General features: G+C 34.3%; 1 protein-coding gene across 1 annotated transcript in view; it reads left to right on the top strand.

Moving 5' to 3' along the window:
- Positions 1 to 14,496, top strand: part of LOC149797916 (glutamate receptor 2-like) — a 69,220-nt gene that overhangs the window by 45,247 nt on the left and 9,477 nt on the right. Inside the window, exons 6-11 of the mRNA XM_089960816.1 lie at positions 1,032 to 1,139; positions 4,300 to 4,419; positions 4,820 to 4,889; positions 5,252 to 5,388; positions 7,808 to 8,157; positions 14,109 to 14,307. Of these exons, the coding sequence (XP_089816942.1) occupies positions 1,032 to 1,139; positions 4,300 to 4,419; positions 4,820 to 4,889; positions 5,252 to 5,388; positions 7,808 to 8,157; positions 14,109 to 14,307 (984 nt within the window). The remainder of the gene's footprint in view (positions 1 to 1,031; positions 1,140 to 4,299; positions 4,420 to 4,819; positions 4,890 to 5,251; positions 5,389 to 7,807; positions 8,158 to 14,108; positions 14,308 to 14,496) is intronic.

Genomic DNA, 14,496 nt, shown 5'->3' on the forward strand with positions numbered 1-14,496 from the left:
CTGTAAATTACTGCACTGACATACATCTGAGGCATAATTTTGTCTCGCAGAAATTGCCGAGGAAATTTTGAATGGCATGTACGGTAAATATTTCGCCGCGAGTTCTTATTGTAAAGGATGTGCTTTATTCTTATGTGAAATCTGAAAAGACAAAACCTGTGAATATGGCAGTTATGTGATTGTTGTTTTGCTTTTTTTGTTGTGGATTTTTTTTGAGGGGGGGATTGGGGGACGAGGGTGTATCCTTTACATATGCCATTAACTTCTTAGTCACACTGTAATACTGCCAAAGAAACTCGAAATACTATTCTGTGATATAATACGAAATATTTTGCCGTTTTTCTGTATTGACCTAGATTATCTGGGCTCATTTACAATTGTTGAACAGGGTTATTTAGGCTAGGTGTCTCATTCATCGGTGTGATTTTACACCAAGAAAGTATTCGTGGCAGACTGTAAATATTTCTTTTATCAATTAATTGTCATTTCTGAAGTGACCTAATATTAGCAGCCAGACGAACTATGACTTTGCCGCCCCCAGCCAACCCATTCCCACCCTACCCCGCCCAGAAAAAAATCACATCCGTCTGATTTGGCACACCTTAAAGCCTGGCACCCTCGGCGACCGCCCAGTTTGCCTATATGGTTGGGCCGGCCCTGATTAGCAGAGATACTGGTAATTTTACCTTTAGTTTGAACCTATACCGTAAAAGTATCCATTTTATTTAATTTGAATGGGGGTGGGGGTTTCTGGGTCATTTTCACTTCCTGATCTTTCCCGCCATACATTTAGCATCAAATTCCAGTATTATGTATTCCTCTTACTGATTATTGCACAACTTATGAATCGAACTATCAGGATTTAGTGTAAGCTTTAAAATAACAATTGTATTTTTCAAGCAAAAATTTTCATCTGTGCCGATTTTTCTACGATAAGCACCTTCCATGTTTAAATAATACTTGTCAAATATTTTTTATAAACATATATGCATATGCGTCGCTGCTTTCAGTGAAATGTATTTTATTTACAGCTAGATTTTGAGGGATTAACGGGAAGGATTAGGTTTGATGAGAACGGTTTTCGTAAAGATTACGAACTGAACGTCTTCACAGTTGGCCTCGACACGGGTCCCATCAAGGTACATTGAAGTTATTGATTTTGATTATTGCCACTGTCACTGCCAGAATGTTATCACGTGCATTTTCTTAAAATGTGTGTGTGTGTGTGTGTGTGTGTGTGTGTGATTTGAATTTTTAACGTAGATGTCTAGCACTGGAGCATCATGCCGTAGACATGAGCATGATGTCCCAGCCAGCAACATTATCATGACACCAGGCCGACCAGTCCTAACACTAACCTCTTAATGCTGAGCGCCTAGCGAGGCAGCTGTTAGTACCATTTTTAAGTCTTTGATATGACTTGGCCTTGGATCGAACCCGCGACCTCCCGCATCCGAGGCTCTAACCACTAGGCAACCTGAACAGTCCTCTTTAAATGTGTAATATGTTCAAAATGAAACTACTTTTTGAGGTCCTCAGAGTCAGCTCTACACGAATGTGTATTTAATAGGACTTTGTTAATATACAAGGGATTGTGTTTGCTAGCTTCTTCACTTATGTGTTATGACTGACGAAAATGCGAACTTTTTTGAAGCAAAATTACTCAAAAGCACATATCAACAAATGTATGTTTTATTATTTGGGAGAAGGACCCGCATAACCTAAAATTCATTTGCTGTGTTGAAAGATCGATACAAAAATTCGAAGTCTTAATGTTATATTTTTTTAATTTCATGCCTCTTTCAATAGTAGAAGCAAACTGTTATTTTTACAAGAACCAAAACTTTGTAATCAGCAAAATACATTATGCTTCTAAATGATATAGCATTATTCATACGCTGCTAAGGTGGCGCACTAGAGTTTCGTATTTCCCCGGTTTTCCTCATTGGTTATACTGGCTGTTTAAAAATGACCTTGTATACCTTAGGCATCGTTAAAGAAAAGAACATTTAATTCCCTTAATTTTGCTGTACGGTTGATGGGTGTAATATGGTTATAGAACATACAACTTGGCCTTACTTCAGATGTTCATCTATCGAAAACGGCTAGCTCCGCTTGGTCATTTTCACTTCCTGGACTTTAGAGGCAAATTGTAAATAAAAAGAACCAATAAGTTTTCTTACATTTTATATATTTGGTAACTCATTCATTGCACGTTCTGAACCTGGTATTGTATAGTCTGGCAAAGTTAATTTTCCCTATTGTAATAACTGATAAAGATAGTGCACTTTAAGCTAATTCAGGCTCATCTTTGAGCATTGGAGCACATGGGAGCAGCGATTTTGGTTAGCTGTCTGCTTAGATCATGTAGAGTTTTCACAAGAACAATATCAAAAGAAATTTCAATCACATTACAAGAAAGTATCATAGAAAGATGCCAACATTCTCTCCAATGTGCATGTTGCAAAGGCAATCTTCACCTTACACCTCTCTCTCTCTCTCTCTCTCTCTCTCTCTCTCTCTCTCTCTCTCTCAGAAGTTCATAATATCTGTAGAGTGCCCCAAGAGTGATACATCACTATTCGTATGCTTCTAAATGATAGTGCATTATGGGTATGCTTCTGAGTGATATGGAATTATGGGTAAGCTTCTGAGTGATATAGCATTATTTATATGCTTGTAAATGATATTGCTTTATGTGTATACTTCTGAGTGATATATCATTATGGGTATGCTTCTGAGTGATATATCATTATGGGTATGCTTCTGAGTGATATATCATTATGGGTATGCTTCTGAGTGATAAAGTATTATGGATGTGATTATGAGTGATACATAGACCGCTCCGGCGTCCTGGTGGTTAGAGCGTCGGCCTCGGATGCGAGAATTCGTGGGTTCGATCTCCGGCCGAGTCATATCAAAGACTTATTTTAAAAAATGCTACTTACAGGTGCCTCGTTTGGCGCTCAGCATTAAGAGATAATGTTAATACTGGTCGGCCTGGTGTCCGGATAATGTGACTGGGTGGTATGTCATGCTACATGTCTGCTAGATATCACTATAAACTGTCACACTGCAGACATCGTAGCAATATGACTGAAAAAAATGTTAACGCTACGTTAAAAATCCAAAGCACACACACACACACACACACACACAGTATAAAACTGTCACAATGCAGACATCGTAGCGATATGACTGAAAAATTGTTAAAGCTACGTTAAAATCATAATCACTCACACACATGAGTGATATGTAATTATTCATATGCTTCTGAGTGATCTAGCATTAACGGGTGTGCTTCTGAGTGATACAACATTATGGGTAAGCTTCTGAGTGATGTAGCATTATGGGTATGCTTCTAAATATATTGCATTATGGGTATGCTTTTAAGAGATATAGCATTATCGGTGTGCTTCTGAGTGTTGTATCATTATGGGTAAGATTATGAGTGATATAGCATTATGAATACGATTATGAGTGATACAGCATTATGGGTAAGATTCTGAGTGATATAGCATCATGGATAAGATTCCCGATGATACAGCATTATGGGTAAGATTCTGAGTGATATAGCATTATGTATACGATTACGAGTGATATAGCATTATGGGTAAGATTCTGAGTGATATAGTATTATGGATACGATTATGAGTGATACAGCATTATGGGTAAGATTCTGAGTGATATAGCATTATGGATACGATTATGAGTGATATAGCATTATGGGTAAGATTCTGAGTGATATAGCATTATGGGTAAGATTCTTAGTGATATAGCATTATGGATACGATTATGAGTGATACAGCATTATGGGTAAGATTCTTAGTGATATAGCATTATGGATACGATTATGAGTGATACAGCATTATGGGTAAGATTATGAGTGATATAGCATTATGGGTAAGATTCTGAGTGATATAGCATTATTCATATGCATGTGTTCCGATCTAAATAAGTTCTTTATTTAATTTTTTAAAAGCTCGTGATTCTGCCTGAAGAGTTTCAAAATAAAACTCACTCTTGATTTTACTGTTTTTCTAAGCAAGAATGTCCTGAAGTCTAATTGCAATTAAAAGAAGATAAATTTCAAGTGCACTAAATACCGCCTTTTATACAGGAAACACTTCATGTTCTAGTTATCTCAGCTTTACGTATCGTGTATACAAGTTGAAATTTTGCGAGTTTCCATTCAGTTTAGCAGAGGAGATAATCTTTTCTATATTTTGTTACAACGTATGTGATTCAATGGCTGAACGAATCGTTTATTCAAATGTTCATTTTTCTTTTCTTCCTCAGATAGGCACATGGGATCCAGTCAATCATTACAAAGGCTTGTATGACCAAAAAGAAGAGGATGAGGATAATTCCTTAAACGTTTCCCAAGCGAATCATCCAAAAATCATTAGTACTATTCTGGTAAATAAATGAATTCCATACATACATACATACATACATACATACATACATACACACACACACATACATACATACATACATACATACATACATACATACATACATGCATGCATGCATACATACATACATACATACATACATACATACATACATACATACATACGTATGTACGTAGTTAGGTAGACAGATAGGTAGATAGATAGATAGATAGATGGATATATAGACAGACAGGCAGATAGATGGATAGACAGATAGATATATATATAACTGTATGGATGGATGTATTCAATCGCTTAGATTTGTAGTATGAAGATAAAGTTTATTGTTCGGTGGAAAATAGCATTATTTCAAGTACTTCATTTATAAGATATTTAGATTCAGAGGTTATGTTTATTTACAGTCAGCCCCGTTTCTTATGCCGAAGGAGGCAAAGGATGGTCAGCCTCTTGTTGGAAACAACAGATTTGAGGGTAACGGATCGATTCATGCATACATACATACATATATACATACATACATACATACATACATACATACATACATACATACATACATACATACATAGGAGGAACAGTGAGAGACAAATATACCTAAAAAATAAAACGAATTTATTTCTGAAAGATGGTTCTAGTTCAATACTAACTTGTCAAATAAATAATATTTGTTCACATTTATGCATTCATCATTTTTGTCATCAGCTACGACAGAAACGACGCATTTACTTAGGGTACGAAATTGTATTTGAGGTTCGTATCTTCATGAATACTAATTTGAGGCAGGATAATAAATGTAATAAGTTCTCCATTTTTTTATTTTATTTTTTTGCTTCAAGGTTACACTGTGGACCTAACAAAGGAAGTAGCCGATATTGTAAGGTTTGACTACGAATTCCAGCTCGTCAAGGACGGGGAATATGGTCGTTATATAAATAACACTTGGACAGGAATGATTGGGGAGGTGTATAGACGTGTAAGTTTAGTTTATACTTTCCGTGTAAGACGTATGGTGTTCGCATGTGTCTAAGACAGACAGACAGACACAAAAACACCCTCTTGGGGACACAAATGCGAAGGTAAATTGTCACGAAATGCTCAACAGAAAAATTCTGCAATTTCAGCTCTTGACACTGAAATACATCGAATTTGCGATAGTGAGATATTCTAAATTCTGCAATTTCAGCTCTTGACACTGAAATACATCGAATTTGCGATAGTGAGATATTCTAAATTCTGCAATTTCAGCTCTTGACACTGAAATACATCGAATTTGCGATAGTGAGATATTCTAAATTCTGCAATTTCAGCTCTTGACACTGAAATACATCGAATTTGCGATAGTGAGATATTCTATAATATGCTATATACTACGTGGATACAAAACACATTATTTTAAATGTACAACCTCTCTCTCTCTCTCTATCTCTCTCTCTCTCTCTCTCTCTCTCTCTCTCTCTCTCTCACACACACACACACACACACACATTCATATACAGACAGACATATACACACATACATACTTGTGCAGACAAACATAAAGAAACCCTCTGCTAAGAAATGAGAACTTATATTCCTATTTTTAACCTCGGATACTTCACTAAGACAGCAGGCGAGAGTCCCGTTTTACACGATGTAGCATTATTGTAGGGGAAATAATTGCTCTACAAATATATTGTTGTTAATGCTGGTCGAGTTATTCCCCGTAATGTTTTCAAGTCCTTGTTGCGAATAGCGCGGTTCTTCATCGAATCTATATGGACATTAGAATAATTTCAGGAATGCTATTAATATTTATACTGCATCCACATACATGCCACACTTACAAATTCAACTTCGTTCTGTTTACTTTGAAAGAGATGATGATAACAATATGGTTTAAAATATTTGTTATGTATATTTGATTTAATTTATATTTGATTTAATTTAATTGTTTGGTTGTTAGTTTTAAAAAACTTTTATTCCATTACTTGCTATTGTAATGTAACTTTATTTACTGGAATAGAGTTCAGTTCTGACTGATTTGTTATATTTTTGTCGTAAAGAACTTTTTAGAAACATTAAATCTAATGCAGACCTAGTTCCTGACCTCGATTCAGAACCAGTAAGAATTGTAGTAAAGAACTCCTTTTTTTAAAAATTGCATTCTTTCTCAGAGTAAGATTCAAAAATTGGATTCGAGGCCATACTTGGAGTACTTGACAAATAACATGTAGCATTTGTTAAAAACTCTGGTTTTTCAAGATTGACCCACATCCAGGTTTCTGTTTTGCTTTGTAGCTAGATTTATTACTGAAGATTTAAGTAATAATGTTTATTGCCTAAACACATGAAAAGTTAAAGTGTTTTATATGTGGTGATCAGTTTGGGGCTAATTATTTTATTTTCTTCAGTTTATTTTGATTACAAGTTATTTTTCACTGGAATCACTAGTCCTTTAAATTAATTCTTGGACAAAGACATTTATCGAAATTTGCACAGAATTCAAAACTGGAATATAATTTTCTGTGATTCAACAAAGAACTGTTGACACATCAGTACGACGCTGGCCACAGCATACCTCATCACCTTCCATTTTGAATTTTATCGGGATTCCAACTCAGTTTCATTAGGACTTTTTATTACTAGGACTTTTATTTTTTAATTACTGGATTATTCTTGGATTATTTTTGGATTTTATTCGTAAAACAGTACAAAAACTTTTCTCATTTTACCTTGTTTTTCTAGGGAAATAAATTATTTGTTAAAGTTTATAAAGCTTGTTGTCTTCATTCTTTTATTGTTACTTTTGTACGAGCCTAAACAAGTAACATATTCTTCAGTCACTTTTGCTGTTGTTATCTTCGCGAGCCAAGGTTCCGATATGTTAACATTATCTACACCTTGGCGGTTCGAGCATATTTTCTGTGCTTAAGGTCTGTGAATTTCATTGGATTCGGCAACAAGCCACAGCATCTATTCAAAATTATTTTGTTCAAATTTGAACATTGTTCTTTCATGATCGAGACAAAGGGAGCACACAGCTTGAATCGATTCATAAATACGCAATTTTCCACTGCCGGTCCTTGTTTGTACAATTACCTTTCACTCAAATACACATGTAATGGCTTCTTTCTGGTACTTAGTCGTCCTTTAGATGTTGAACTTGCAAAGTATCCTTTTGAAGTCAATTGCCTTCCTCATTTTCCGGCCGATGTACAAAGCACCGCTTTTACACGCTATTGGTTGCTTTGCATAACATACTGACGGAGGTAACTAATAAAATCCAATAGATGTCGCTAGGACAAAGCATTAACTTATCTGCTCGATCTGCCAAGGTAAAGATATGGTTAACATATCGGAACCTTGGTTAGCGTATATGTAGTTTTCTATGGACATCAACTTATCTATTTCAGGAGGCTGATATGGCAATTGGCCCAATCACCATTACGTACGAGAGAGAGGCTTTCGTGGACTTTTCAAAACCTTTTATGAATGTAGGAATAAGCATAATGATAAAAAAACCTGAGATTGAAAAACCGGGTGTATTCTCTTTCATGGAACCATTGTCTCCAAAAATATGGATCTGCATTCTGTGTGCTTACATTGGTGTTAGTGTGGGACTTTTTCTCGTTAGCCGGTTTAGTCCATATGAATGGCAGAAAGGTTCTGGTGATGAAGTTATGGAGAACCACTTCAACATTTTGAATGCTCTGTGGTTTTCAGTCGGGGCTCTAATGCTACAGGGAAGCGATGCATGTCCAAGGTATGTAAATAGGGGGAGAGGCAGGGGGTCGGGTATTTGTGGGGTTTAATGCCATTTTTCATCACATAATAGGCGCCTATACATGGCGGCCAGTACAGTATAAATGATGGACTCAGGCTTCCAAGTAACTGAATTACAGGAACACGCCACACCTCCCAGATTTTAGACACGCATTTGGTAAAACGCGCACCATAAAAATGTTTAATTAGACTTAAAAATCCGCTGTACTAAAAAAAAAAATTACTCGACAGTCTCCGTAAACAATCGTGACAAAAACGAATATGACGTACAATTATCCCTTCTATTCAATTTAGCCATTCGAGTTTAATTTTCCCACGTAAATGTCTGTGTGATATATCTTATGATCGTGATTTTGAACAGCAAATATGGTGCACTGTGTTGCATATGGATATAACCAAAAGAGCGATGATGAGACAAAAGGGTTCTATCTGTTTCCAAAAGACCATGTTTACCATTTTAAAAAAAAGTGGATTGAAGCTGTGGGATCGAATAGGATAAGGGATAGGAAAGTCCTAAATCCTCCTAAATTCCATAGCAAGCTCCATGGTTCATATGAGAAGAGGGATAGAAAGAGTGTAAGTCAAATATATCAAATAAAGTATTATAGAATCTATGACCATGTCAGGCAAGTTATAGAGCACGCAAGTACAAGAATTCAAAAGACTCAGATCGAAACGTTAGAAGAATAGCAAATAAGGTTGCAAATGTCATGTAGATGCACACAAAAAAGAAGAACAAAAAGAGAAAGGCTCCCAAAAATATATTATTGGATAGGACTTGTATTGCTGTGGTTAGTTTTGGTGCTTTACGGCATCTGTGCTTTTTCATTCGCGAGGCCAATAGTCAATAATGGAACAAATTAAGTCATTTAATGTAATTTATCCAACTAATAAAACATTAGAGGTGATCGAGAGAAATGCAAAGTAGTATAAAAGGTGATTAACTTAGTGGAGATAACCATCGTTACGTTTTCAGGTTTCAGGTGATATATGTTTAATAGCAAATGAATTCAATATTGTCTGCACAGGTAACAGTTGTTCATTTGGCTTTTAACAGGTTTGGTACACAAATTCCAGGGAGATATTATCTGCAAAATGATTGTATGGCATGGTGAAATCGTAATTTTGTCAATAATAAGTTGAACAGTAACGAATAATAAATAAATGATGAGGAAAGCGATAAGTGACGGTAAAATTAACCATGATAAGTTTAGTTTGATCATCAGTAAATCCAACACACGCACACAAGAAAAGTAGAAACGCAGTCTGAACATAATAATGGAAAATGATCGAGATTGAAAAGAGATTGCATCAAATAGAATGTATGTAGGCGGTACAGTAAAGGATTCAAAATGAATAGAAAGTCTATAACAGGCGCAAGAAATAACTTACATATCCGCATCAAAAGTTGAGCTTGGTTGTTTATATTTTTCCTAGAGCTATATTAGAATCGACTTACTCATTGAGAAAGAAATGTATTTAATGAATCCACTTGACGAGAGCAATGGAAACTCATCGATATCGTTACAAATAATATAATCTATTTTTATTGCCTTTATACTAATTTCAACAAATTAGATAATTATATATTCTCTGACGTGAGCAACAAACACGACGTCATGATTATTCAGATTTCTGGTGGATTTCATAGACTTGAAATGGGTGTGACATCAAATAGAAGCGTTATTGACTGCTAATCCTGTTAGTAAAGAAAGAATAGCTGTTGAATAAGGCAGAGTTGATCGTTTAAATCATTATGAGTAACAACTGCACAGTATATATCTCCAACATCAAAGCTATGCATTTACTCTAATCAAAGCAATTTTAAAAAATTGAATAGCAATCAGTCTTCTTTGTTAGAGCCTACATCTGTTAATGTATTTATTAAGGTAACTTTGTTTTTTATACCGATAATAGTCATTACAAGCAACCACAGAGAGGTACAATTAACAGACTGAATATCAGCAAAATGTAAAAAATCGATTTTCAGTAAATAGTATGGTCACACAAATATTTATGAGAGGTCATGATCAGTTCAGATTATCATTAGAAGCAGAAGAAGAAGAAGAAGAAGAAACAACAGAAACACTAAAATCATTAGCAATGTGACACTATTTTCATCAGGTACATATCATAATATATCACCCGTTCTAATTCTACACAAAATATCTTTAAACTTGCGGCATATGCAAATCCAGGAGCACTGTAGTAATGAATATTGTCTATGTTGCACGTTTTCCTACTGTATTTTCGACTATTGAGTTCTGCGTCAATTTTACTTTTACACATGTACAATACTTTTAAAATCACAACAAAATAACATTCGGAACGTTTAATTGATGTTGATAATTTTTATAACCGAATCTTCTTCAGGCTTCATATCTATCGAGGTTTCTTTCGTATTAAATAGCCTTTTGTTTTCAGATAATTGTCATGACATATAGAAAAAGTCAAGCATGCTTTACATCTATGTTTCTGTCCATGAAATATGTTTATTGGTTATGATTCTATTTTCAAACTGTTTATTCTAACATAATGATACTTTCCATCTTTATATCCATTCTATATTGAAATTAACATGTCAACACACCTTCGATATTTCATTTTGTTCTAGCAAGTTTGATGTTGCTTCTCTAAGTTAAACATCTGCTGCACATTTTCTCTGCTTTTGGGCAACTCCAGTATATACCAATCCCATATTCGTAAACAATTATACATTGAAAAATTCGTTTTAAAATTTTCCAATGTCTTCTATTTTTAAAGAACATCTATCTAACCTAAGACTTGTATATATGTATATTGTATTTTTGACATGTTCTATCTACACGGCTACTACATGTGTCTAAAACGGATTTTCAGTTGAAAAGAAACTTAAATCGTCGTTACCATTTCCATTGATACAAACCATTTCCTTCTCAGTCAAACAATCTAGGCAAATCTATATGCGAGATTCCACTGAACAGTTGATAATAATCTATGTGCAATGTCAAATATTCAATCCCGCCCAACATTTAATATTTTCTCATTTCGCATCTTCATTATGTTGAAATCTATGGCCCTGCTTTTTTTAAAATAAAAAGTAACTTATTTTTTTCCTCCTTCCTGAATGGACCTCTTGATAAATTTAATATTTATGTCTAATTGAATCTGCTGGGCTTTTGGAATTATGGCTTTCAAATGTTCCAATGTCCTCAACTATCTCATACAAATTTTGATTGTTTTTGCCTTAAACTCGATACTTACTCAAAGATTTACAATTTCTATGTACTTAAGTAACTATTCTGCTCAAATTGTCTTTTCGAATCATAAACGTAATTGTCTCACTTGTCTTATAAAAGTTATTACTTCGTTTTCATTTGCTTCTATGGAAATATTTCAATACATATTTAAATGCTTTGCAGTTTATGTGTGTTACCGTTGATACTGTACCTTTGACTTTGAATCAGAATTTCACAAACTCAGCATCGTGGTCTGTAGTTTCTGCCTCTGGGTGTAGATTTTTTTGAAGGTAGAGATGCTTGTAATGCCTGCTATATGCTTTTGTTAGGGTACAGCAGTTGGGATTGGAATGCAGGTATGACTGTGCGTTTACATGGCTAAAGTTTCAAATGGGGCATAACACATTGATTTTATGTAACAAGAGGGTGGAGTCATTATATTTGCTTTTTATGATGGAGTTCATACAGGCAAAGGTTTACTTAAAATAAAGGAAAATCGATTAGAACCGAAAGTAGTCCTCATAAAATTTATAATGCTTGTTAATTTCCAGAGAAGTAGAATGTGATAGTTTACAACCAATCACATTGCAGAGTTCGCATTTATTTCGTAATGACTCGTATATGAAGTTTATTGTATATGCTTTGAAATATTTGTTTATTTATATGCCAGCAGATAGCTTTGACTACTTACTCCATCTAAGGCTTTGACTACTTGCTCCGCTCTGCTACTTGCTTACGGCTTAGCTTTTCTTACTATCGTCATTGTCTGACTGTGCTACTAATTGTTTAATTAGTGAAATAAAATTGATATTTCTACGTCTTAATGGTCTAGTTTACAGTGGTAAATATTTTGAGCTCAGGTGATGGTTTTGTAGTGACGCGTTCAGGACTAAATGGGATCATGCCCCTGTTATGGTTGTAATTAACACTGTAAATTCAATAATTTACTTATCTTGATCTACCGTGATAAACACTATTAACTCTCTCTCTCTCTCTCTCTCTCTCTCTCTCTCTCTCTCTCTCTCTCTCTCTCTCTCTCTCTCTGCATTAAGGTAATTGTATATTTATTTTGTAGTGAATCGTTCAGTTTTCTTTTAGTAAGGACATAATGGGACCATACCCTTGTTATGGTTGTAATGAACAGTATAAATTCAATAATCTACTTATCGTGGTCTACCGGGCTTAAAACACTATTATTCTCTCTCTCTCTCTCTCTATATATATATGTATATATATATATATATATATATATATATATATATATATATATATATATATATATATATATATATATATATATATATATATATTAAATTGAAGCTTCAATGAAAATGAACTTAAAATGAGCAGGAAGTATATATTTACTGAAGGTTTGCTGTTTAGCGCATTTGTAAAGGTTAATTTATTCTTCGTGTACCCCAGTCATAGGATATATAAAGTTAACATTCATTTTCTACATGAATTTTGTTTAAATAAAAGCTTTATTCTAATCAATAGAACAAAGGCTCTGCCGATAGATCGTATGGGACTTGGTGACGATACAAACGATCGACACGAATTAATTAGCCCTACAATTCTGGTGTGTGAACATCACACACACACACACGAGCAAACTATCTTCCGGATACACTCTCCTCGTCACTTTGGATATCTTGGAGGAATGTATCGCATCCTGCAATCATGGGATGGTCACCTGATTCTTCCCTCGTAAGAACTAATTGGTCATGATGTCAGCTCATGTTCTTAAGTTCAACAATATTTCATTTAACAACCAACAAATTGAAATGGATTGAAGCGATTGAATATTTTTTTTATAAATTCTCCAATAACTTCCACTCAGCGATTAAAGGACTAGGTTCACTTTTGATTAAAACCGACACTGCATAAGATTTGTATATTTTCTGAATGTATCAATAATATGTGTACTCTATATATATATGGGCCCCGAGTGGCCGAGTGGTCTAAAGCGCTCTTCGTTACGGATCACTGCCATCTCACCTCTGTCTGCGGCGGTTCGAGTCTAAGATTCAGCCAATGTGGGCGTGTGAGAAAGCTTGCCAGTAGCTTCTCGTGGATCGGTAGTTCTTTTCGGGGTTTTCCGGGTTCTTCCTCCACCATTAATACTGGCCGCCATGTATAGCCTATCGTGCTGAAAAATGGCGTTAAACCCCACAACAACAATATATATATATATATATATATATATATATATATATATATATATATATATATATATATATATATATATATATATATTTTTTTTTTCAAGATGAAGAAGTGCATGCTATCTTTACTGTTTACATTTATCCAAACTGATACTTTTTCTGTTAGTAAAATATCATTTTAAAAGTTTGTTAAAAAGGGCGATTAATTTTCGTACTCATTATAAGATTGTTTGCATCAGGCGTCCACGGTTCTCATTTGTATCTCTGGTAATTGCTTTCTTGGTGTAATTATCCATTTTATACTAAAGACTTATTTTGGTAATGTACTGTTGTTATGTTTGCTATTTTTTACGGTAGTTACAGATATCCAACTTGCTTAACTTAAGATATCCAACTTGCCAACTTAAAATATCCAACTTGCCAACTTAAGAATGGCGTTCGTTAACAAGACTCTTATAAATATTCTAATGAAAAGTTAAATGGACAGCCACTCTCATAGGCATATCTTGTGTGCGTTTTTTTAAATAACCTTCTTTTCCTTTTTGCAGATCTTTTTCTGGACGAATAATTGGTACAGTTTGGTGGTTCTTTGTTCTTATCATTATATCATCTTATACAGCCAACTTGGCAGCATTTTTGACAATAGAACGCATGCATACACCGATAGAGTCCGCAGATGACCTCGCGAAACAGACCGAAATCAAATACGGAACGGTTGAATCCGGCACCACAAGAAAATTCTTTGAAGTATGTTTAGTTAGTCTAGACTAGGATGATTGCAGCATACTTGTGATATATATATATATATATATATATATATATATATATATATATATATATATATATATATATATGTATATGTATGTATATATATATATATATATATATATATATATATATATATATATATATATATATATATATATATATATATAT

Source organism: Sinohyriopsis cumingii, chromosome 6 (genome assembly GCF_028554795.1).
Source record: "Sinohyriopsis cumingii isolate HCF-2022 chromosome 6, ASM2855479v2, whole genome shotgun sequence".
Taxonomy (NCBI): domain Eukaryota; kingdom Metazoa; phylum Mollusca; class Bivalvia; order Unionida; family Unionidae; genus Sinohyriopsis; species Sinohyriopsis cumingii.